At 50.4% G+C, this 26,029-nt stretch overlaps 1 protein-coding gene across 4 annotated transcripts in view; it reads right to left on the reverse strand.

Moving 5' to 3' along the window:
• Nucleotides 1-5,486: 5,486 nt before the first annotated feature.
• Nucleotides 5,487-26,029, reverse strand: part of CCDC120 (coiled-coil domain containing 120) — a 40,321-nt gene continuing 19,778 nt past the window's right edge. The window contains exons 2-10 of one of the 4 annotated variants that reach the window (XM_033173472.1): nucleotides 17,038-17,184; nucleotides 16,347-16,480; nucleotides 13,866-13,979; nucleotides 13,554-13,776; nucleotides 12,849-12,902; nucleotides 11,660-11,858; nucleotides 9,494-9,598; nucleotides 7,330-8,025; nucleotides 5,487-6,859 (exon numbers count right to left, since the gene is read on the reverse strand). In XM_033173472.1, coding sequence (XP_033029363.1) covers nucleotides 6,769-6,859; nucleotides 7,330-8,025; nucleotides 9,494-9,598; nucleotides 11,660-11,858; nucleotides 12,849-12,902; nucleotides 13,554-13,776; nucleotides 13,866-13,979; nucleotides 16,347-16,480; nucleotides 17,038-17,086 — 1,665 coding nt within the window. In that variant the 5' untranslated portion in view covers nucleotides 17,087-17,184 and the 3' untranslated portion in view covers nucleotides 5,487-6,768. Of the gene's footprint in view, nucleotides 6,860-7,329; nucleotides 8,026-9,493; nucleotides 9,599-11,659; nucleotides 11,904-12,848; nucleotides 12,906-13,553; nucleotides 13,777-13,865; nucleotides 13,980-16,346; nucleotides 16,481-17,037; nucleotides 17,185-26,029 lie in introns of all 4 variants that reach the window. The other 3 variants (XM_033173470.1, XM_033173471.1, XM_033173469.1) reach the window with 3 other exon arrangements.

A 26,029-nucleotide genomic window follows, 5' to 3' on the forward strand; every position in this document is an offset into this window, starting at 1 on the left:
CTGTTATGGGTCTAAGGGGAACATCGGTGTGCTGCTTGTGCGACAGAGTGGGGGGGGGAGAGGATTCCCTGTAGAGTTGGGACAGATGAGGGGGAAACCTTGAGGTCATTTTATCGGTGCAAAGGACGACCACGGAGAGGAATACGGAGCGATGCAGCGCCCCTATCCCTCCTTTCCCTACCACTTCGTTCACCTTTTTATCCCCCAGGCAGCACACAGTATTTTCAGGACCTGTTTTCCAACACTAAACTCCACCCCACTCCTCAAATTTGTTTTACAGTGGAGAAGAAAACACACCGCACTTACCAACAAGTTGTCACAGGTTGACTATGACAATGTGGGCTTAAAAACAAAAGTAGACAAATCGGAAACTGCATTCCATCTGATGAAATTCGGTCGGCAGCTGTCTCAGGTCTGATGGGAGTCCGTGTCAACTCTGCAGTTTCAGCAGGTCCTGCCAATTATTTCATTGGGGACCTCCTATCCAAAGCATGCAGCCTCTCATTTGTAGCCATGCATCCTTGAGTTAATGGGATACAGCATTTGATAACCACAACTAAGAGCTATTTTTCTATATTATAATTACAAACTTCCCCACAGTATTTTCTGAGGAGCTGCAATTTGTGAAAACGTTAATTTTCTCCCAACTGGAACACACTCAAGAACACTGCAGTAGAAGTTGGGTCAGGATGCATCTCTCTGCCTTGATGGCTAAATGCCTGTATGACCGACCCCAATTTAAAACCACTGTGCTTGAGGGAATATGAAAGGTCTGTCTCAGATGCTTTTAATGCAGGCCAACCAACAACTGAGGAAGCAAAATGAACTGTTCTAACGCTTAAGGTGGTTGCCGTCTTAAGCATACTTATCAACATCTCTGGGACTTCCTCCCAACAAAATACAGTGGTACCTCAAGTTACAAACGCTTTGGGTTAGTAGTTGCTTCAGGATGCAAACTTTGCCCCAGGACGAGAACGGAAATCGCACAGCAGCGGCAGGAAGGCCCCATTAACAAAAGCGTGCCTCAGGTTAAAAACAGATCTCCGGAACGAATTAAGTTCGTGACCCGAGGTAGAATCATAGAATCATACGAGTTGGAAGAGACCACAAGGGCCATCCAGTCCAACCCCCTGCCAAGTAGGAAACGCCATCACACTCCTTGGCACCACTGTAGGACTAGTTATGGGTGTTGCGAAATGCTCATAACTACTGCTTTATAACATCTACATGAAGCCGCTGGGAGAGATCAGGGAGTTTGGGCTGGGTGTTCATCAATATTTGGATGATAGCTAGCTCTACCTCTCTTTTAAATCGAAGGCAGTAAAGGTCCTGTATGAGTGCCTGGAGGCGGTTGGAGGATGGATGGCAACTAATGGATTGAGATTGAATCCTGACAAGACAGAAGTACTGTTTTGGGGGGACAGGAGGTGGGCAGGTGTGGAAGACTTCCTGGTCCTGAATGGGGTAACTGTGCCCCTGAAGGACCAGGTGCGCAGCCTGGGAGTCATTTTGGACTCACAGCTGTCCATGGAGGCGCAGGTCAATTCTGTATCCAGGGCACCTGTCTACCAGCTCCATCTGGTACGCAGGCTGAGACTCTCCCTGCCCGCAGACTGTCTTGCCAGAGTGGTGCATGCTCTGGTTATCTCCTGCTTGGGACTACTGCAATGTGCTCTACATGGCTACCTTTGAATGAGACCCGGAAACTACAACTAATCCAGAAGGCGGCAGCTAGACTGGTGATCGGGAGCGGCCGCCGAGACCATACAACACCAGTCCTGAAAGACCTACATTGGCTCCCAGTATGTTTCGGGGCACAATTCAAAGTCTTGGTGCTGACCTTTAAAGCCCTAAACGGCCTTGGCCCAGTATACCTGAAGGAGCGTCTCCACCCCCCATCGTTCTGCCCAGACACTGAGGTCCAGCGCCGAGGGCCTTCTGGCGGTTCCCTCACTGTGAGAAACAAAGCTACAGGGAATCAGGCAGAGGGCCTTCTCGGTAGTGGTGCCCTCCCATCAGATGTCAAGGAAATAAACAACTACCTGGCATTTAGAAGACATCTGAAGGCAGCCCTGTAGGGAAGTTTTTAATGTGTGACATTTTAATGTATTTTTAATCTTTGTTTTAGTCTTTTTTGTTTTATTCTTTGGGTTTTCCCAGCCACTCTGGGCGGCTTCCAAATAATAAATTATTATTATTATTATTATTATTATTATTATTATTATTATTATTATTATTATTATTATTATTACAATAAAAGTAATCATGTCAAGTTTAAATTGTTACTACTCTGGCTCTTCCTAGAATTCGATATTGTATTTAAATGTAGATTTGCTATTGCAAATTGACGGCTTTGGAAACTGATCCACACAACAAGAAGAAAGAGGCATTGGTCTGTGTGCAGTGGAGTTTTGCTTCAATTGGAGGGAGTGGCAATTCCTCCTGATCACTGCAGGCTCCCTAAAAAGTTGCTTCAGAATGCTTGTGAGAAACAGCATGGTAGGCGGTGCTGGTGGGGAGGAATCAGCTGAAATCCCTGTCCTGATCCCTTTCTCAAGCAAAAAGGCTCCATGGACCCCTGCCCCCTCCACAAACAAAGGAGTCCTTCTGTTGGCAGATGAGCAAATCTAGATCCAACCCATTCACTCAATTTCACCCAGCGCTTGGGTTTGCTAGAGTTCATCCAGTGCACATGTTCAGACAGGATGCAGCCATGAAGAAAGACCAAAAGAAGTGTGAGTTATATTTGCATTTTAAAAAGCAGCTATATACCACAACCTATTACGTCTAGATTTTTCATTTCTGCATACTCTTGAAAATAAAGGACGGTGCTTACCATGGCACTATTTTGGATATACACTTGAATTTGTGAGTTGCGGAAACATGCAAGTTTCCTTTTTATTTATAGGACGCGGGTGGCGCTGTGGGTTAAACCACTGAGCCTAGGGCTTGCTGATCAGAAGGTCGGCGGTTTGAATCCCCGCGACGGGGTGAGCTCCCGTTGCTCGGTCCCAGCTCCTGCCCACCTAGCAGTTCGAAAGCACGTCAAAGTGCAAGAAGATAAATAGGTACCGCTCCAGCGGAAAGGTAAACAGCGTTTCCATGTGCTGCTCTGGTTCGCCAGAAGCGGCTTTGTCATGCTGGCCACATGACCCGGAAGCTGTACGCCGGCTCCCTTGGCCAGTAAAGCGAGATGAGCGCCGCAACCCAAGTCAGACATGACTGGACCTAATGGTCAGGGGTCCCTTTACCTTTAAATAATTGCTTTTGCATCTTAATCAACAGCAGGTTAGGTCTCTCTCTTGCTCTAATAGTGATCTTGGATGGTGAGTGCTGCTGCCAAAGATCGCAGACAAAATGGGGGCCCAGGAGGGAGGAATCGGCAAACTCTGAGGTTTGCTGAAATGCAAAAAAGAGAGGAAAAACCTTAAGGAGGTAATCCCACCAAAAAAAAAAAAAAAAAGTGCAGTGAGCATGCTGAATGTTTAATCAGCTGGAAAAGAAATACAGAAAAACAGGCCAGGTGGATGAGAAAGCCCTAATGAACATTGGGACCTACCTTGTACCGAGAACAAGCCTTGGCTCATCTAGTCTCCCAGTGTCTACACTGACTGGTCGCAGCTCTCTAGGATTTGAGACCAGAAGTGATTTGCAGCCCTACCTGGAGATGTGGGGGATTGAATCAACAGCCTTCTGCATGCAAAACACTTGTACCAACACTCAGCTATGGTTAGGACCACCGTAGCTAGGGCATCGTGAGGTGGGCCCCCGCCTGGGGCGCAGGTGAGGAGGGGGACCAAAATTGGCTTAAAAATACAGTGGTACCTCTGGTTACGTACTTAATTCGTTCCAGAGGTCCGTTCTTAACCTGAAACTGTTCTTAACCTGAAGCACCACTTTGGCTAATGGGGCCTCCCTCTGCCGCTGCACCGCCAGAGCACGATTTCTGTTCTTATCCTGAAGCAAAGTTCTTAACCTGAAGCGTTATTTCTGGGTTAGCGGAGTCTGTAACCTGAAGTGTACGTAACCCAAGGTACCACTGTATGTCCACAAATATGTCTATAAATAAAAACATTATTTTCTTAAGAAAAGGTTTTAAATAAAGGGTGAATTGAATGGGTGGAGGGGGTGGGGTTTGGAGGACAGGTGGAAAGGAGAGCTAATTTGTCCATGGCCAGGGGTGCAAGATCACCTAGCTACCATTCTGGCTATGTTCCTTCCCCTTGCAGAATGGCCCGTTGCAGAAATGGGAGCACTCTTGCCAAGAAGTGAGAGCACGCTGCAAGATTTTGTTGCAGGGCCCTCCCTTGCAATGTGTGGAGGAAGGGCTGGAAGTGTGTGCGGCAAGTTCGGCGCTGGTGCAGTTTTTCTCTGCCCGTTGAGTAATTACGGAGTTTTCGCCAAGCGTAGCAATTCCAAGCGAAGGATTTACAGACCACAGAATACTTTTGGTGTTGGTGCTGCAACCAACCTACTTTTGAAGACATCAAGAACAAGGTATGTGGGTAAGGTAATCACAGAGTCCACCGGGTGGGTGGATACTTCTCATACCCTCCAACATGTCCCAGCGGAAAACTGGAATGCACATATTTTGGGGCTGCAATCTCACCTGAGAGCATGGCTCAAAGAAAATTGGATATTGAGGGGTATGATACCTATGAACTAAAAACTTTCCAAATGTTTACGTTGGTCAAGTCACTGGGAAATAGTTGCTGCTCTTAAGCCTGTTCACAGTCAAGATGGACTCTTTGCCTCTCAGCGCACAGGGGGGAAATTCCGATATCTCTCTTAGTGACTCCATGTATAGAACCAGGGAAGAGTAGCCATTCCTGGTTAATGCAGATCTGCACTGGCTCCCAGTACGTTTCCGAGCACATTTCAAAGTGTTGGTGATGACCTTTAAAGCCCTAAATGGCCTCAGTCCTGTATACCTGAAGGAGCATCTCCATTCCCATCGTTCAGCCCGGACACTGAGATCCAGCGTCAAGGGCCTTCTAGCAGTTCCCTCACTGCGAGAAGCAAAGCTACAGAGAACCAGGCAGAGGGCCTTCTCGGTAGTGGCGCCCGCCCTGTGGAACGCCCTCACATCTCATGTCAAAGAGATAAACAACAACCTGTCATTTAGAAAATACCTGAAGGCAGCCCTATTTGGGAAGTTTTTAATTTGTGACTTTGTATTATATTTTAATATTTGTTGGAGGCCGCCCAGAGTGGCCGGGGAGACCATCAAACCACACAGCCTCGCTCGCCTTTACAATCTTTATTATAGAAACCCTTTCTCATTTCATATGCACAGTGCTCAGTTTTACATTCAGGCCCCCCATATACAATCTGTACAGCAGTGAATATTAAAAAGACACGCAGGACAGTGACTCTGCTGCTGTGAACCTTGGTCTGTCACAGAGGGAAGTGGCGTGAGGGGTGTGTGGGGCGGGGAGAAGAGCCCTCCTTTATCCCTCCTTCACCCCCCTCCCTTACCCCCCCCCCCAAAATATGATCTGGATTCAATGGGCAAAAACAGAGATTATTAAAGGACGTGACCACTTGTTGTGCAGCTGTGAAGAGGAAAAACCACCACATTTTTAAAAAGCTTTTAAAGGAAAGCAAGGGTTTTCCCCCCCCCCTTTGTAACACTGCGGGACAAGGGAGAGGAGGGGGGCCGGCAGCATGGTTGAATGGGGTTCGCGAAAGGGTCTCTCTGCCTGTGCTTTTTAGACACTTGCCCGCGGACCGAGTCGAATTTCGCGCTCACAGCAGTAACAGAAACCCCCGCGGTTCCCACAGCCACCATAATGGGCGGCCATTTCAGCCGGTAGCTTCTGACACACCCACACACACACCCCTTTCTTTGAGGCCTGTGGCCCTCAAAGGTCTTGTTGGGTTCCCAACTCCCTTAAGTCCCAGGCAGCAAAGCCATGAGTGATGGGCCCTGTTATGCAACAACCTCTGGGCAAGGGGGGGGGGAGAAACAATTTCAATTTCACCTTCAATTTGAGATGAACTGAAAGCAAGAACTCTCATCCTATAGCACCCATCCCAGTTTCACCTGCCAGGAAGCAGCTGGACCTTAAAAAAAAAGGGGGGGAGCTTGCATTTCCCTTACCTGGAGTCCCTTTTCTGCAGAAGTCTCCCCCACCCCACCCCCTGTCAGAAGTGAGCAGGGGGGTGAACAGAAATTGCTCATGGGGTGTGTGTGGCGGGTGTAGATTATTTCCCTCTCTTCCGGACATTTTTAAAGAGAACTGAAATTCCACAGCAAGATGGCGGGTCTGCCCTATGCAGCCTTTTGCCCCCAAGAAACACCTGCACGCCCCTCCACGATACATTCCAGGGTCTCGGGTTGAAAACGCCACACAGCACCGGGGCAGAAACATTGCGCCGCTCCCTAGAGGGCAACCCGCAGCAGTTAAACCCTTTTGGGGTGGGAGTGAGTGGCAGTGGGGTACAGTAAATACATATCCCCTCAAATAAAATAAAAAATCTCAAATGGTAAAAGTTTAATAATGTGTAGGAAGAACTGGGGAGACATTCCTGGCCTACCCCCCAGTTGTGTGTCCAGTGTGACATGCAACAACCCACCTTCACACACTCAATTTCTCTCTCTCTCTCTCTCTCTCACACACACACATACAGATATATAGATATAGTATATAAACCCTGCCAGCAGGGAGTCCCGTCCCCACAACATGGTGTAACACACGCACACACGAGGCACCAGCGAAGAAAAGAAAAAGAGACCAAATTCAATTTCCCCTGGGGTGGGGAGGGTCAGACCAATGTCCCCGGGGCTGGCTGCTCTGTGGAGTCCAAGCTGTAGGGGCCAGCAGAGTCATCCATGTAAAGCAGTTCCCCAAAGGGTCTGGGGAGGGCATAGCAGGGCATCAAAAGGCGGAGAGGGAGGGAGAGAGAGAAAGAAGAAGAAGAAGAAAAGAATTAGGCAAGGAGGAACACAGCGAGAAGTACAGATATCTTCCTTTCATCCCACGACAGCTTCCAAGTCCACCCCAAACTCCAGCCCCTTGGCAGCTCAATTGACCCCCTTCAGATCCTTCGGAAATGGACCAAGAGGCAGCAACATAAGGGTCTCCTCCCACCCCCACCCCAAAACCCCAATAATGCACTTTTAGTGGGTGGGGAGAAACGACAACAGAAAACGAAGCACAAGAATTCCCGAGCAGCTGAGGGAAAGTGCAGCATGGTGGAAGCGCCCGAAAAAAAGAGAGCAGAAAGACAGAAAGACAGGCAGACTCTACGGAAGCGGTGTTAGGCAAGCAGGATGAATGGGGCGGATGCGGTTACCGGGGCAAATAGTGGAGTCGTGCCCCATACCTGCCATATAGCGGCTGCCCGGCGTAGCTCACTGAGTGGGGCAGCCCCCCTGGCGCCCCATAGTAGCCCGTCTCGGGGTTGGCGGCAGCTGGCTCATAATAGCTGCGGAGCGGCTGGTGGCTGGGGTGCGAGGGTCCCCGTCTCTCTAGCGCCCCCCGCTGGCTGACTCCAGCGTTGCGCAGGTACCAGTCCCGGAGTCCCTCCAGGGCCAGGGCTTTGTGGAAGTTGCGCTGGGGGGGCAACGGGGGCCCGTAACCGACCTCCCGGGACTGGGGGGGCAACAGCGGGCCGCAGGATTTGGTGCGGGCAGCCGGCCGGGCTCGGCGCTGCAGCGGGCTCTCGGGATAGGCCCCCCACTCCAGCTGGGGGGGCCCGTCCCGGCGCGAAAGGTGCTCGCCTCCGCCCCAGCACCTGCGCTCCAGGTAGTAGTCCAGAAGGAGGTCGTTGTAAGGGGCCCGAGAGTTGCGGCCAGAGATGGAAGGGGTCAGGGCCTCCGCACTTTTAAAAGGGGGGGCAGCGGGGAAGAGAGGGTCATCCGATGGGGCCCGCTCAATCAGGGCTTCTGAGCTGTTGCTGCGACGGGTCCGAGCGGCGAAGAGGGAGGCCCGGTCAGCGCTGGTGTCGCGGCTCGGGGGTCCAAGCTGGGAGTCGTGGCTGCCTGACCATTGCCGGGGGTGTAGGGCTGGGGCCTCGGACCTGAGACGCAGAAAGACAGAGAGGTGTCAAGAGAAGCCATTCCAGATGTTTGTGGAATCTGTTGAAGATGTGAGGAGAAAGTCACGTGTTTTGGCAGTTATGCAATAATTATTTGGGGGGAAAACAAGTGTATCGCATACACAGGAACTGTCTGATAATTCTTCTCGGGTATCTTGAAGGAAGATGTGAGATCAGAACATTCTAATTTAGACAGGGCTTCGTTAACAGCTGCCAAAATATTGAGAGCGTTCAAATGGCGTACTCCAAGAGTTCCGACACAACAAGAATGGCTTGATAAAATTTGCTAATCGTGGCACAATGACTAAATTAACAGAAACCGTCTGTTTAAGGCAAACATAAAGATAAAGAAAGATCCCTCTTTATTAAATATATGAAACGAGAACATCAACTAGAATTATTTAAAGACTTTCCAGCGCTGCTGTTATAATAAATCATTTACGATACAGAAACTTAAAACAATATTTAATATAACATTTTAGAATGTATTTATAGTTGTATCACAGGAGGTTAAAGTTTATTTTAACGTAGAACGATTTAGAAGTAAATTTGGCGATTGTTAGAATGTAGTAGGTCTATAATGATAAAAACATCTATAAAAATGTGACTTTCTTATCTTGTAATAATAATTATGATCAGTACTTTTTTCTTAAAAAAAAATGTTTAGGGGTACTCTCATTTTCCTGCGCATATTGAAATACTGCCCCTCAATGAGGTCAAACTTAAGATTCACAAAATGGGGTGGGGTAAAGGGATTTATGAGATTTAATAAGAAGGCTTACCATGGTACTCCGACGTCAGAGGGTAAAAAGGATCTGGAGAATGGAAGAATTATTTAGGTTTTATGAAAATGAGTTGATTATAATAATTTTGAAGTTGGAATTAGAAGTAATAAGAGCAACAGCTTTACTGAGTTAAGAGAAGGAAGGATATAAGAAGTTAAGATTTGGAATGTGATGCTTTATTTGATAAGAATAAATTTTATGATATAAGATTTGTTGATTATAATTGCAAGATTAAGATTAATTATAAGGATTTAGATTTTGCAATGTTACAAAGTTACTAAAGAAGATTCGAAATGAACGCATAAGGGAGGGCGAGAGGAGGTCCCGAGTAAGGTATTTGTAACTGGTTTAATTTGGAAAATCCAATAATTTTTTTGTAAAAAGAAAAAAAGAAAAAAAAAACGATTCACAAAATGTTTAGGGGGTATGCGTACACCTGCGCCCCCCCCCCCAGAAAAAAGCACTGATCAGCTAAATTTCTCGCAAATCCCACATACAACCACCACCCCACTCTGCCTCCAGCCCAACCTCATATCCAGCCACTGGATTCCATCTGTCAGGAATGCTTTGATGGTGTTTCCTGCTTGGCAGGGGGTTGGACTGGATGGCCCTTGTGGTCTCTTCCAACTCTAGGATTCTATGATTCTAACCCAGCGTTAGCTCACCTGAACTGGTGGCCGCCTGCGCAAGCGCTCCTTGCCAACACTGGCGTTGCTGGGACACTCCGGCCCTCAAAGCTGGAAGCACTCCTGGGGAGGGTGCGGCTTGGGCTGCAAACAAGCAGAGACAAAATAATTTCTAAGATTCAGTTACAGGTGGGTAGCCGTGTTGGTCTGCCATAGTCGAAACAAAATAGAAAATTCTTTCCAGTAGCACCTTAGAGACCAACTGAGTTTGTTCTTGGTATGAGCTTTCGTGTGCATGCACACGAAAGCTCATACCAAGAACAAACTCAGTTGGTCTCTAAGCTGCTACTGGAAAGAATTTTCTATTTAATTTCTAAGAGTCAGTCCTGTTCAGCACCTATGTACACCACTTGGCACATGTTCACGTGTGTGTGTGTGTGTGTGTGTGTGTGTGTGTGTGTATACATAGGTAAGCTGTAATCCCATTAACACCTTCCGCTTCCAAGCAGGTATGTGCTAACTCTAAGAAGCTCGAGTTACAAGTAGTTCAGTTCTGCTTGCAGAAAACACCAGAGTGCCCTCCAAATGTTCTTGGCCAAAACTTCCATAATCCCAGGTCATTCGACATGCTGACGAGGGTTCATAGGAGTCCCAAGACCAGGGGTCAGCAACCCTTTTCAGCCATGGGCCAGTCCACTGTCCCTCAGAACATGTGGTGGGCCAGACTATATTTTTGGGGGGGAAATGAACCAATTCCTATGCCCCACAAATAACCCAGAGGTGCATTTTAAACAAAAGGACACATTCTACTCATGTAAAAACACGCTGATTCCCGGACCGCCCGTGGGCCGGAGTGAGAAGGCGATTGGGCCGCATCCGGCCCCCGGGCCTTAGGTTGCCTACCCCTGCCCAAGACCATCTGCATGGCTACTCCTGCTCCAAAAGCTGACCCTAGAGGCAAAGGTGTCGAGAGAGGCTTGAAGTACCGATCTCTATCGTCCTTATGAATCTGGGAAGAAAGGCACCATCTCAGATCTGCCCTTATTGTTAAGACAAAATGTAGTGTCAGTTGGCTGGGTTTCTTATTCCACTGTTATACCTAGCAGCTAATTTTCCGTTCTTAATAATAATAATAATAATAATAACAACAATTTTATTATTTATATGGCACCCATCTGACTGGGTTGCCCCAGCCACTCTGGGCAGCTTCCAGCAAAATATAAAAACACAATTAAACATCAATCTTTAGAGTTCCCTATACAGGGCTGCCTTCAGATGTCTTCTAAAGGCTGTACAGTTATAGCCTTGACATCTGATGGGAGGGCGTTCCACAGGGCAGGCACCACTACCGAGAAGGCCCTCTGCCGGTTTCCCTGTAACCTCACTTCTCGCAGGGAGGGAACCGCCAGAAAGCCCTCAGTGTCTGGGCTGAACAATGGGGGGTGGAGATGCTCCTTCAGGTCTTACTGGGCCGAGGCCATTTAGGGCTTTAAAGGTCAGCACCAACACCTTGAATTGTGCCTGGAAACATACTGGGAGCCAATGTAGGAAGAGTTATATGGTCTCCCCCATCTCCAACCTTTAAGGAAAATCAGCTGCCAGGTTTACATGTGCAACTCCTGAGGAGGCAGAGCAGGAGAAGCCATTTGAGATTGCTAGGCAGGCATCAAATTTATTTTAAAGTTTCTCTCTGTTGAAGAAACAAACCCAAACACCCTGCCATAGAAGGCCAGCATTTGGGTCGCAGTCTAGCTCACTCCCTTTCTCCGTCATGCGCTAGCTTTCTACTGGCGGGGAGCTGTGTGTTTCGCATTTTTATGTGGGGCAGCATTCAAAAACGGCACTCTGCTCCAGTCCACTCTTAACACCTCCTTTTGCTGCACGTTCCTTGCAATGGAAACAAAATAGAAAATTCTTTCCAGTAGCACCTTAGAGACCAACTGAGTTTGTTCTTGGTATGAGCTTTCGTGTGCATGCACACTTCTTCAGTTTCTTTGAAATTCTTTCAAAGAATTTTCTATTTTGTTTCGACTATGGCAGACCAACACGGCTACCCACCTGTAACTGGTTCCTTGCAATGGGCCCTTAAAGGGGCTCCCTGGGTGTCAACCAGCTCAGCAGCAAACCCCCTCCTCCCACCGGTTCACTTTGCTGCTGGAGAGACACACGCAAAAGGCCGGAGGTCTGCAGGCAGCTCCTAGTCACCTGGCAGGGCTGGCAACAGAGTTCCTGCGATCCTTGCCCTCGTTGTACAGGTCCGGCTGCAAAAGCCGCCATCCTGGTCGGCGGTCGGGGCTACTGGAAATGGCACGCAGGTGATCTCGGGCCTTAGGCGGCGAAGGACGGTCAAAAAAAGTCCCCTGGTGGTTGGAGACTTTGGAGGGGTGGAAGCTGTGGGGGTCGTCTGAGGACAGAGCACAGGGCACAGGGTAGAAGCATCCACATACCCCTACCTCGGCAAAAACAACAACAATTTAAAAAAAACATGGTAGTCCAACAGTTTATACTTTCTGAACATAAATGTGATCACCCTCAGCCTGGATATTTCAGATGGTCAGAGTGTGATGCTGATAACTCCAAGGTTGCAGGTTCGATCCCCATGTGGGACAGCTGCATATTGGACTTCAGATGATCTTCAGGGTACCAACTCTACAATTCTATGTGGTGAAAGTGTTCCTAGTTTGTACATGTAACATATACACACACAATGCAAGGGAGAAAGTTAGAAGTCCTAGCTAACTTTTTGGAGGGGCATGCCGTTCTGCAGCTGCTACCTGCAGTCTGGAATGGTACAGTCCAAGAGCAGTTTTACCATCTGAGGAGGACCAGGGAATTGCTAGAGGAGGTACCAGCTCATCCAACTCGGTTCCCCCTGCCTGCTGGGCTCTGGGCTCCCACCCGCCTGGGCTAATTGACAGCAATGCTCAATGCTGGGGCCACACCTGCTCCTCTGCTCCCCCAACACCATGTTTGGGCCATGTTTCTTCATCACCTTTGATTTGCTCCGGCAAATTTGCTATGAAAAGGTTCTCTTCCCTCACCCTGACCCACATTAGAACATGCTTCTTCCAAAAAGCTGACTCCAAAGTAGGGTTTATTTTCAACTCACTTCCGGATCCCATTGATGACACTATGCACTCAGATCGGGCATTAATTAAGACGCCACCCACATACACACTCCTTTAGACTAGCAGGCTGGCAGGCAAGACTTTGAGCACACTTACGCAGAGTCCCTTTGCTCCATCATCTCCGGGGCGAAAGATGAGGGACCAAGAGAGCCTGAGCCTTCAGCACCTCTCATTTGACAAAGGCACCCCTTTAGCCTCTTGCCATTTACCCAGAACCACCAACTGCTCCCTCCTTAATCTAGGAAAGAAACGCAAAACACACTTACCATTTTCATGGCTGGCCGATTCGGAGAGGGAGCTGCTCTCTGAATGAAAAGCCTCTTCTTTTTTTGTTTTTGTTTTTTATGAAAGAGAGATAAGTCAGGGATCAATCAGAAAACAGGGTGCGGTGACTAACATTCCTCATAACATACCAGAAGGATAGGGTGGGTACCGAGCAGATTGGGTAGGAGAACTGCTACCTTCACACAAGTTCACTTCCAACCCAAGAGGAGGAATCATGGCAGGAAACCCTCACATTGCCAGGAAATGCACTCAGTCCATTGGGCTACCGGGGAGGAGGGACACCTTTCGGACCTTATCCCAGTGGAAAGTTCTCAAGGGCTGCATTCCAGTAGTGGTTAGGGCCACCCAAAAAATATGCCCTGGAGGGTCTTCCCAACCCCGTGAAGCAGATTTTGAAGGTGTGCTTCAGATTTTGAAGGCTGCGGGGGGATGGAGAGGAGGGAGAAGATGTTCCATGGCACAAACCAGAGGTGGGGAACATATGGCCCTCCCAGTGTTGCTGGACTCCAACTCCCTTTGGCTCCAGGCTGCATGGTCAATGTTGGGAGTTACGAGTCTGGCAACACCTGAGGGACCTCCCTGGCTCCCCCAACCCGGGCACAAGCGGAAATCTTCTGCACAAGCAGGGTGGAATGCAGCCACAGATGGCAGGGGGACAGGGTTGAAAGGGTGGAAGAGCAACGCACCATGGCTGCCCCTCTGGGGGGGCCCTTTGCCTAGTCGCACCCGGAACTCTGCCACCTGAGCCTCCAGCTCCCGGAGGCGCTGGGCGGCATCTGCCTGGACCTGCCTCCGCCGGCGGCGCTGCTCAGCCGTCAAGTCTGGAGCCACGGCAAGGCGCCGGGCAGCCTCGGCCACTTGCTGTTGCAGAGCCAGCTCCTGAGTCAGCTCCTCCAGGGAAGGCGCTTCCTGCAAGGCAACGGGAGGATTGTCAGAGCCACCCCCGAAGCCCTTCTCTCCCCCCCACCACTCGCTCCCCCTCCACCCCCTCTGCTCACCTCGTTCCTGAGGGCAGTGGGATTTCGGTAGGCGACTGCCGTCCTCCGGCGCACGGGCTGGGGTCTTTCCCCTGGTTCCAGGGGGTATTCGGGAGGCAGCTTTCCTGTCAGTTCCTGGCAACGGGAAGGGATGCAAGCAGCGTTTTGTCAATACTACTGCCCAGGTGAGGCATCCGGGGCCAGGCTGGGACACCTGTGCTTAAGATTAAAATTCTGCACCAAGACCAGCTGAACTTTGGTAGCTCACACAAAACCAACCAGATCTGCATGCATTTATTTATTCTGCAGCACACTTCTGATTTGTCACTGGTTCGCAACCTCTAACAGCTTTACTTCAGGGATGATGAACCTATGCCCCCCCCCCCGAGGCTGCTGGACTCCAACTCCCATCGTCCTTGAACACTGGGCATGCTGATGAGAGTGGCTAAAGGCAGCTGGACTCCCAACAGCAACTGGAGGGCCACAGGCTCCCCATCCCCACCCTAGATTATCTGAATCCAATTTATCTTAAAAAAAAAGTTATTAAGCAAGTTTAAAATCCATACAAATTATCAACAATTACAGCCAATTACATTTCCCCCCTCCCCCTCCCATCCTCCCGGACTTCCCCCAGCTCCCTTAACCGTTTTGTTAATTCATATTGTTCCTGCATATTATACAATTGTAAATATTATTTTCCTGTTTTTCAAATTCATATTCCACTAATAATAATCTGTGTATGTTTATTCAAATCCTGCCAGTGACTCTAAGTCTCTTTGTTGTTGTTTTTCAAATAATTTGTAAAAAGTTCCCATTCTTCCTTAAAGTCCCGATTGTCCTTTTCTCGCAATTTATTTGTTGATTTTGCCAATTCCGCATAATTCATCAGTTTTTCTTGCCATTGTTCCTTCGTCGGTATTTCTTCCTTCTTCCAACCTTGTGCTAGCAAAACTCTTGCTGCAGTTGTAGCATACATGAATCCAACTTATCTAGAATAATGAAGGGTTGGGTGGAATCTTGATGGTCAACTAGCCTCCTCCCCCTTGCTCAATGCGTTGTAGCATCCTGCGGTTTAAATCCCTCCAGCAAAAGATGGCTCGCCACCACCTCTGAGGGCAGCCTGTTCCACTGTCAAACAGCTCTTATCATCAGAGGATGCTCTGCCAAACATATGGCCAAATTCTGGTTCCCTGAACTTTCCCTGGCTTGCATCCCACATTAGTCATACTCCAGAGTAGACCCACTGAAATTGGTGGATGCGGTCCATTCATTCCACTGGGCCTGCTCTGAATAGAACCTGCTTGGATACTCCTTGGTTCTACTAGCCTTCCCCTCTGGAGTAACAGAGAACAAGTCAGCTCCATCTTCTGTGTGACAGCTCTCCAGATGTTTGAAGACGGCTGTTGTCAGTGAGAGCTGTTCGGCAGTGGAATTTGCTACCAAGGAGTGTGGTGGAGTCTCCTTCTTTGGAGGTCTTTAAGCAGAGGCTTGACAGCCATCTGTCAGGAATGCTTTGATGGTGTTTCCGGCTTGGCAGGGGGTTGGACTGGATGGCCCTTGGGGTCTCTTCCAACTCTATGATTCTATGAGTCTCACCTTCATCTTCTCCTGGCTAAAAGCGCCCATCTGTTTCTCAACCATTCCTCAAACCACTTGAGTTTCTACACCCCCTGATTCATCTGTCCGACCTGCACGAGTTGCGCTCCAGTTTGCCAAATGCCGTTCTGAAAATGGGGCGCCCAGTGGCCTGACCAGCACAGCCTGGAAGTATTACTTCTCAAAGAGGCCTCCCCTCTGTAGGCTCCTCTTCATGCTTCCATGCCCAGTGATGGAACTCTGACCTACCTATGTCTAACATAGCACAGAGCAGGGCCTACTTGGGGGTGGCATCTGCCGGCATTTTCTTACACGTGGAGGAGGACAGCCAGCCCATTACCCAAACTCTTTCCAATGGCAGCTTTTAATTAGAGCGGCACTGAGATCTTGAGGAGACTTTTTTTCCCAGAGAAAAATTCAAAGTTTTTCTTAGAAAAACGAGGCCGCTTGGCAGAATTTTCTTCAAACGCCCTTCACTTTTTCAGGTAGGTGTGTGTGTTGGCCGCACAACCCCCCCCCCCCTTTAGGAAAAAAGAAAGAAACTGTGCTCCTGCCACTGCTAAGGGTGACCTTCTTCCCTAACACACCACTGGATCGCTGTTCGTCTCCTGGGTTCCTCTGCCCCAATTTCTCTACCCACAAATAGGGAGGAGAATTTCAAGAGGTCTCTACTTTTACTTCTCCTCAGCTTTCACCCTCCGCTCCCCAACAAACATGGACCAGGAATTTGCCCCAATGAAACTGAGATTCTCGAGAATCTGCCGTCTGATGGGACACAGGCTGCTTTCTACATCCAGGGACAATTTCAGCTTCCCACACTGCTGTAACTTTCTTGGCCAGTCCTGGAGGCAGCGCCAGCCCCTCGCCCGCCCACATCAAGACGTGCTCCTGCCAACGGTTACTCACAGCCTCCTGAAGGCAAATGCGGCGCAGCTCCTTAAGGCGCAGGCTGAGCACTTGCTGGAGCGACCGCTGCTTCTCCAGCAGCTCTTGCACCCGCTCCAGCCGGATCCGCGGACAGAGGTCCCGCTGCAAAGCCTCTGTGGAGGAAAGAGCCGAGCAGATGATTAAAACAGGGGGTGGGGGGATCCTTTTCCAGCCTGGGGGCTGCAGTCCCTTGTGGGCAATGTTCTGAGGGCCACATGCCAGGGGTGGGCGGGGCCAGAGGCAAAAGCTAGAAGAGCAACAAACTGAAATTTCATCTTTGTATGGTAGGGTAGTTTCTACACCCACACACACACACATACACTAAACACACCCTCCCTGTTTGTCAAGAGGCAGGATCAGAATCCGAGGACAAACACTTGGGGTGCAAAGCAGCGTGAGGGGTGAGGCCTGGGGAGAGGGGATGTGGCTGAAAGAGTGAGTTTCAAGGGCCCCATAAGGGTGTCTGGAGGGCAATATTGAGCCCCCAGGTCCATGCTTCCCCACACCTGAATAAAAGGGTCACCCAAGGTTTGAAATCCATGGCAAGTGCCAGATTTAACTCTCACAGGGTGCAGAAATGGGAGGACGAGGTGATCAGCCAGGCAGGAAGGGAAAAAATTGTTTTTTTGGGGGGGTGGAGGGGTCGTCAGTTGTATCAGAAGGAATGTACCTGAAGAGCTGTAGCTGGATGAGTTGATGAGTTGCCCCCTCACCTCCATGTCTGGAAGATTTGGTTTATCTCCTGCTTCTGAGGGAGGGGAATCACTTTGATCGAAGACCCATCTGGAACTCCCGGATGGGGGGCCTCAGCTGGTTACTGCCATAGGGAGACAAGAAGAGAGTAAGAAGCGGGTGTGATTCTGCAGTTGCAAGCAGCTGAGTCATCTGTGGAGGGCATGATGCTACAGGAGAGGGACGAGAGAGAGGGAGAGAGGGGGAGAGAGAGAGAGAGAGAGGATCTGTCTGAAGTCAGTGGAGGGCAGGCAACACCACAAGGGAAAGCCAAAAGGGTAGATAAACATCTCAGACTATGGAGAGCTGACTTTCTGAGGAGCACATCTACCTAGGGTTAGGAAAGCTGGGCACAGAGGAGGTTCAGGAGAGCCACTCTCCACCAAGAGAAGGTTTGGTCTCCTCAGGAATGCTCTGCCTCCCTCAGCTGCAACTCCACAGGTAGCCCTTGAATGGGGCTGACATTTCCAGGTTCTTCCATGGCACACAGCCAATGGTCAGAGCAGGGCTGGATGGGTACGTTCTTGTGCCCCCCCATCTCCGCCATGGGGCACAGCAGGGCTTACTGTATTTTTCGCTCCTAAAATGTAAGGGGAAATATTGGTGCGTCTTATGGAGCGAAGGCTCCCTTTCAAGCAAGCGGCGAGAGGCGGTGGGCAGCGAAGGAGCCTGTTTTTGCAAATGGAGGCAGCGGGGAGGAACCAGCAGCATCTCCTCCGCTGACCCCCGCCTCTTGCTGAATGCGGCCAGAGGCAGGGGGCAGCAGGGGTGGGACCTAGCGGCCCGGAAGGGAAGAGCCGCCCTGATGCTGTGCACGGCACTAAAGCCAGCTGGGGAGAAGGGACAGGCCATAGCGTCCTCCCCTTCTCCCCAGCTGGCTTTAAAGCTAGCGGCAAAGGGGCAGGGGAGGAAGGAGGAACGTTCCTCCCCCCATGCCCCTTTGACGCTGGCAGCGGCTGTGGAGGAGGAACGTGCAGCCCCAAAATCTGCTTTCTCCTCTTCCACAGCCACCGCCAGGTTTGAGGCAGAATATTTTTTCCTTCTTGTTTTCCCCCTTTAAAAAATAGGTGCGTCTTATGGTCCAGTGCATCTTATGGACTGAAAAATACGGTATATGGTATTGGAGAGGGAGGCAAAGCAACATAGGCTGAAGCGTCCCAAGGATGGCATTTTGCCCAAGCATTGCTAGCCCCACAAGTGCGCTGGAATCAAGGCTGCACTAAAGAAGGAAAGAGGAAATGTTTCCTTATTGATCTCCCCGGGTCTTTCTTCAGGCACTCTTCCATGTACCTGAATTTAATTTCAAGCCATGACAGCAACCGTGGATCAGGTCCCAGAAGGAGACTACGATTGGCTGTGGGATCCCATCCCTCCTCTTCCACCAAGGCTGGGGTTACCTGTAGCCCTCCAGATGTTTTTGGACTACAACTCCCATAATCCCTGACTACTGGTCATGCTGGCATTCTCACCATGAGAAGCGGGAGGGCTTCTTGCAGAAGAGACTCCTTTCTCAGAGGATAATAATAATAATAATAATAATAATAATAATAATAATTTATTTGTACCCCACCCATCTGGCTGGGTCTTCCCAGCCACCCTGGGTAGCTTCCAACAAATATTAAAATACATTAAAATATCACAGATTAAAAACTTCCCTAAACAGGGCTGCCTTCAGGTATTTTCTAAATGTCAGGTAGTTGTTTATCTCCTTGACCCCTGATGGGAGGGCGTTCCACAGGGCGGGTGCCACTACCGAGAAGGCCCTCTGCCTGGTTCCCTGTAGCTTTGCTTCTCGCAATGAGGGAACCACCAGAAGGCCCTCGGCGCTGGATCTCAGTGTCCGGGCTGAACGATGGGGGTGGAGACGCTCGGCTTCAACAGGCTACTCAACCTACTTCATGGTGACTAGTGGCTCCAGCAAGTACAGACAGAACCACCTCAACCTGGCCGTTCCTGGACCACACTCTGGGGTTTATTAGAACCATAACCCAGCAGCCAGGGATGATGGGAGTTGTAGTACAACAGCATCTGGATGACCAAAGGCTCCCTTCCCATCCCTGTTCAGGGGCAGTATTTTGGCCAACTTTGAGTTAATGAGGTGAAGTCAGTAATTGTGGAGGTATCATGGATTAGGAAGAAACATTAGGACCTGCCAGGGTCAGACCACCTAGCCCAGCAGTCTGCGGCCAGATAAACAATCCAGGAAACCATGCAAGAATAATCACCACCGCCGCCATCTTGCTCGCCCTTCGGCATCTAATAATCACAGGCATATTGCCTCTTGAATATGGACACTGCATTTAGCAATCACATTTCCCTGCTGTAGCTTCATTCTAATTGGCTAGACAAGCTTTTAAAAGCTATGGTTTGCCTGTCTCATGCCCCCGCAATAGTGCTCTCCATTTAAAGGAGCGTTTCATATGTATTACGTTGATTGGTATAATTCAGGGTTTCCTTGACAGAGAACAAGCCCCAGTTATTATAGAGGGAGAGAAACCTGAACCTCTCCCTCGTACCTGAGGCTGGCTCATAGCCAGCGCTCCGGATGGAGGTAAAAGCTGAAGTGCCCCCACCCCCAGTTCTCCTTCCCCTCCCCTCCGCCCTGCTCGCCAGTCAACTCGTATGTCCACAGACATCCACTGTGGGAAGTCTGGGGGCAGCGAGACAGCTGGCCAGCTCTCCACATTTCTGGGCCTGGGCCAAAGGCCACAGCTGCTTCCCTGCGAGACCAGATCAAGGCCGAGCCCAGCTGGGAGTCCAGAGAGCAGCCAGGAAGCCTCCCCAAGTTACGTAACTAATCCCAGTCGCAGCAGAGACCAGAACTGCTCTCGGCATGAATCACACCGACAACGACATTCACATCAGGTACAACGGCTGCAGGAAGCGTTCGACGCATGCCCTGCGGAGCGCAGACGCACCTTGTGCCAAAGATTCTCCTTCCTTGTCCCACAACACCTAATCCATCACTCCCCACCCCGCCCCCCAATTCTCTTTCTCTCTCTCATACACGCACAACATTGGCCAAATGTGAATCCACACAGCCGAAATTCACACGCACTTCTATGCCTCAGTGAGAAGATCGGTCGCGTTGCACGCCAGCGTGACAAACGTGGGAAAGGGAAGGGGACAGGTGGCACAGAGGCTCTGCCAGTCTCTCCTCTCCTCTCCCCCTTCCCTGCCCTAGGCTCTTGAAACTGCCGCAGCCAATTCCTTTGCTATGACTGTTTAGTGTCAACACCTTTCTCGCTACCCCTCCCAGCCACTGCTGCCGGCTCCCTGTTCCCAGGGAGTGGAGGAGGGAGGGATCTGCTGTGAGACAGGGAGGAATAAGGCAGGGCTGTTGCATGTACCCTGTGGTAAAAACAACAGCAACAAGCAAACCTGAGCCAAGCAAACCCAAACTGAGTGCTGACAGCACACCAGCTCCCCATATATTCTATTGCTTTGCAGAACTTTTTCTCCTGAAATAAAATGTCCAGGACTGGATGTGTGTGTGTGTGTGTGGTTTGCTGAGGGTTCAAGGTGACAGCCTGGTGTAGATCCAGAACTTTGTGGTGCTTTGAGAAAGAGCACATTAGTGGACCTGCCTGCCCCCTCTCCTTACCTGAGAGACTCTCCACCCGCAAAGTCATCTATCCTGCAGCAGAGGGCGCCGTAGCTCAGGGGCAGAGCAGGCACACTTTCAAACCCTGGCATCTTTGGGTAGGGCTGGGAAAGATTAAAATCGCTAGAGAGTCGCTACCCATCAGTATCAAGAATACTGAGTCACATGGACTGATCAGTGTGACTCAGTTATGAGGCAGCTTCCAATGCCCCGATGAAAACACGCTTTTCCACTCTGCTCAAGACTCCGACTCTCTCATGTGCGGCTGGAAAGGGGGCATTTGGGGCTTCTTGCGGCGCTGTAGGTTAAACCACTGAGCCTAGGGCTTGCCAATCAGAAGGTCGGCGGTTCGAATCCCCGCGCCGGGGTGAGCTCCTGTTGCTCGGTCCCAGCTCCTGCCAACCTAGCAGTTCGAAAGCACGTCAAAGTGCAAGTAGATAAATAGGTACCACTCCGGCGGGAAGGTAAACGCTGTTTCCATGTGCTGCTCTGGTTCGCCAGAAGCGGCTTAGTCATGCTGGCCACATGACCCAGAAGCTGTACGCCGGCTCCCTCGGCCAGTAACGCGAGATGAGCGCCGCAACCCCAGAGTCGGACATGACTGGACCTAATGGTCAGGGGTCCCTTTACCTTTACCAGCCTGTGGTCTAAGCACCAGGCCCTCTGCACACATGATGGAGGGTCATAGAATATAATCAGCCTTGGCACAGGCTTGGAATTTACCGGTAGTCACGCTGGCCACATGACCCGGACGCTGTCTGCGGACAAACGCCAGCTCCCTTGGCCAGTAAAGCGAGATGAGCATCGCAACCCCAGAGTTGTCCGCGACTGGACTTAACGGCCAGGGATCCCTTTCTTTACTATTTTCTCACTTGGGTGACTGTATGGCTTTCCCCCCATCCAATTCATCCTTGTTTAACATTCCCGTTTTACATATGCAGAAATGGAGAAAGCCAAAGGGGGGGGGCTGAACCCAGGCCTGCAGGGTTCTGAAACTCTTACCACTGGCTCATTCTCGAAACAAAAGAGCAAATCAAGGTTGAGACCAAGAGAACAGTAGCTTGGGGGGGGGGTTGTTAAATTCCAGGTAAGTTTGAGGAGGAGGACAGGAAAGAGAAAGAGAAATAGGGGGGGGGGGAAGGAAGAGAACCCAGCATTTTATGAGCTGGGATTGTGATGCAAGGGCAGAGTTCAGCAGGTGGAGCCCTTCCCCGGAAATCCTTGCAACACCTGGTCACGTCATCTTGGCTGCCTGCCTGAGGCAAAGGTTCACCTAATCCCCAGACAAGAGTCAAAATGGGCAGGCCAAAACGTATCTTCCACAGTCAGCAAGGTAGCAATTTCCTGCAAACCCTCCACCCTAGATCGTGCCTCTTAAAGCATTAATTTCCACCATGGAATCGTCTCCGAGAGCAAAATATACCATCCAGGAATCCTGGCTTCCAGACACAGCTTTGTTTGAGCCAGGACTCGGCCCCAGGACTCTTTTTCAATACCTGGGCTCACCCTTGAACACACAAAGCAGGCAGCAGGCAGAGCGCCTCTGAGCACGGGTGCCACAATCGGCATCACCGCCACAATCAGGCTCCACCACACATTACAGAGAAAGAGGATTTCAAGCCAAAGCAGGAGATTTCTAAGAAGAAGAAGAAGAAGAAGAGTTTGGATTTGATATCCCGCTTTTCACTACCCGAAGGAGTCTCAAAGCGGCTAACATTCTCCTTTCCCTTCCTCCCCCACAACAAACACTCTGTGAGGTGAGTGGGGCTGAGAGACTTCAGAGAAGTGTGACTAGCCCAAGGTCACCCAGCAGCTGCATGTGGAGGAGCGGAGACACGAACCCGGTTCCCCAGATAACGAGTCTACCACTCTTAACCTCCCAGTTACACTAATGCCAGAAATGAAGCACTATTTCACATTTTTCCTCCATATTCCACAGCCCTCCTTACTCTAGCCAGCTCAATTGTTCACTCAAGGCCCCCCTGCAAGCTTCATGGCTGAGGGAGAACTTGAACCTGGGTCTCCCCAATCTTAGCCTGACACTCTAACCACTTACACCACAGTTTTTCTCATGTGGCAAGAAGGTGAAATCATGCAAGACATCATGTACAGTACTTTGTCTCTCTTCACTGGGTCATATTGGGTTGGCAATGAACCTGGGGTTCAAGTCCCTTTTTAAGCCAATAACTCATTCAGTAGGTCTGGAACAAACTGGGATCTCTCTTACCGTCAGTTTTCCTCACCTGTGCAATGGGGTGGCTAGTGTCCTACCTCAGAATTGTACAGAAGCACAGTAGTTATCCCTGGCATTTATGTAGCGTTTTTGCATGCTCAAAAACCCTTGTGATATTTACAACAACTTTGTAAAGTAGTTCCAGTTACAGGTAGGTAGCTGTGTTAGTCTACCATAGTCAAAACAAAATAAAAAATAAAAAAATTCCTTCCAGTATCACCTTAGAGACCAACTATGTTTGTTCTTGGCATGAGCTTTCATGTGCTTTTTATTTTGTTTTGACTATATATAAGGGTCTGGTGATTTCTGTTTCAGTGTATCTGAAGAAGTGTGCATGCACACGAAAGCTCATACCAAGAACAAACTTAGTTGGTGTCTAAGGTGCTACTGGAAGGATTTTTTTTTTTTTTGGGTAAAGTAAAGGTGAGCATCATTATTACTCACAGATAGCTCAGTTGGTAGAGCATGAGACTCTTAATCTCAGGGTCGCTTTGCACTGGGTGAAAGATTCCTGCATTGCAGGGGGTTGGACTAGATGATCCTCGTGGTCCCTTCCAACTCTATGATTCTATCTCTAGCCATACTGCAGAAGAGGAATGGGGGCTGAAGCTGGGAGAGAGCTGCTTGCCACCTGGTGAGTTGATGGCAAAGGCATGCATGATTCAAACCCAGGACTTTTTGATTCATAGTTAGTCTCTTACAGCCACAAAGCTATGCCAAGTCTATACATAAAATTAATGTGCAACAAAGTAATTAGTGTTTGGAACAGAAGCAGTGCCATCATTACATTTTAAATGCCTCCGCGATCAGGCATCGGGGATATTTCCAGGCTTGTTTTAAATAACAATCCCATCTGCCTGGGTTTCTCTCCCACACCCATTCTGAGAAACCCTGCCATGAAAGACACGCGTCTACTCGGAACTCTCCCCCAGAGTTCAGTGGGACCTCACTGGGGGGATAATGTGCACAGGACCGAAGCATCTCCTCCCCCCAAGTTTCCCTGCTGCGTTTTCGAAGGACAGAAAGGTGCGGCCAATTCCTTCCAAAGCCAAATAAATACTTTTAAGGTTCAAAAGGAAGGACCCTCGTCCCGTGCTCAGCTCACAGCAAATCGGAGCACGCTCTTTCTCCTCCAGCGCCGACCCCTCTCCCCGCTCTCCCCACCTGGAAGCGGCACCTTCGTGGGAAACACCCGCCAGCAGCTTCTCCAAAGTTTCCAATGCGCCCACCCCCCCCCACCCCGTGCCGCTTCGCCTGGGGGGGGTCACCTTAGATCAGGCTCCGGGGGCCAGCCTCGTGAGAGAGACATCCCCCAACTTAGGCTCCCCCTGCGCCGCCCCCCTCCCCCGGCCGGAGCAAACAACACCCCCGCCTGGCGGCTTGCAGATCAGGAAACAAAGCAGAAAAAGGGAAAGTGGGGCTTTAACCAGGAGCTTCCATCCCCGAAAGAAGTTGGGGGTGTGTGTTGGGTTCCCTGCCCCCCTGGAAGCGGCTGGGATCGCCCTCCTGCCCCGTCGCTCCCCCCCCAAAAAAACTTTTGCAAACTTGCCCGAACTTTGGGCGACTCTAACTGCCCGCCTCCCCCGCGACGCGCGCCCCCGCCTTGCCGAAGCGCGCCCTCACCTCGCTCCTATCTTGGCTGATCGGGGGCGAAGTTAGGGAGGAGACCGGCTCCCCAAAACGGGCCAACGGCAGCAGCAGCGCTGGCCGAACCCGAACTGCCTGCGGAGAAGAAGAAGGCGCCGCCAAAGGCAGCCGGGGGGGGGGAGGGGCCACACCTGTTAACCCTCGCCTTGCCGCGGGCTGGCCGAGCGCAGAGGCTGGCAGGCAAGTGGGGGGAGGGGATTTGGGAAAGGGGGAGGGGGTGTCGGCAGATCCTTTGGGGAGGGGAAGCCTTTCTTCTTTCACCCCAGACGGGCATGGGTGCGCGGGTGGCCTGAGATCACCTAGTGGGCAAAAAGGACGCTCTTCACGTGCTCAGAAGCACCCTTGAGAAGGACATCATTGTTGTTGTTCAGTCGTGTCAGGCAGGCCAGGCACGCCTATCCTTCACTGCCTCTCGCAGTTTGGCCAAACTCATGCTAGTAGCTTCGAGAACACTGTCCAACCATCTTGTCCTCTGTCGTCCCCTGCTCCTTGTGCCCTCCATATTTCCCAACATCAGGGTCTTTTCTAGGGAGTCTTCTCTTTCTCATGAGGTGGCCAAAGTACTGGAGCCTCAACTTCAGGATCTGTCCTTCTTGTGAGCACTCAGGGCTGATTTCTTTAAGAATGGATAGATTTGATCTTCTTGCAGTCCATGGGACTCTCAAGAGTCTCCTCCAGCACCATAATTCAAAAGCATCAATTCTTCGGCGATCAGCCTTCTTTATGGTCCAGCTCTCACTTCCGTACATTACTACTGAGAAAACCATAGCTTTAACTATACGGACCTTTGTCGGCATGGTGATGTATTTGCTTTTTAAGATGCTGTCTAGGTTTGTCATTGCTTTTCTCCCAAGAAGGACAACTAGCCAACCGCAACTAAGGCTCCTCCCCCCCCCCGGCCAGGAGGGGGCAGCAGCGGGGCCATCACCTCCATAGGGACTGGGGACGGGACACAACACTCTATGATCAATAATCTGGTTGGGGGGGGGCGGGTGGTGGACATGGTGTCTGCCAGATGTTGATGGACTACAGTTCCCATCATCCCTGACCAGTAGTTGAGGAGAGTTGTAGTCCAACAGCTGAAAGGAACTAGTGGCCACCTCTGCATAGTTAACACAACCCAAGGCAGTTCATCCCTTCCAAAAGGATGGAGGCACAAAACACATATGGGCAAACAGGCAGCGGATATACAGTGAGGTAACACACAGTGTTGGGACCCAGGTGGCGCTGTGGGTTAAACCACAGAGCCTAGGCGGGCTTGCTGATCAGAAGGTCGGAGGTTCGAATCCCTGCCACGGGGTGAGCTCCCGTTGCTCGGTCCCAGCTCCTGCCCACCTAGCAGTTCGAAAGCACATCAAAGTGCAAGTAGATAAATAGGGACCGCTCCAGCGGGAAGGTAAACGGCGTTTCCGTGCATTGCTCTGGTTCGCCAGAAGCGGCTTTGTC

This window comes from Lacerta agilis, chromosome 16 (genome assembly GCF_009819535.1).
Source record: "Lacerta agilis isolate rLacAgi1 chromosome 16, rLacAgi1.pri, whole genome shotgun sequence".
In the NCBI taxonomy this organism is placed as follows: Eukaryota; Metazoa; Chordata; class Lepidosauria; order Squamata; family Lacertidae; genus Lacerta; species Lacerta agilis.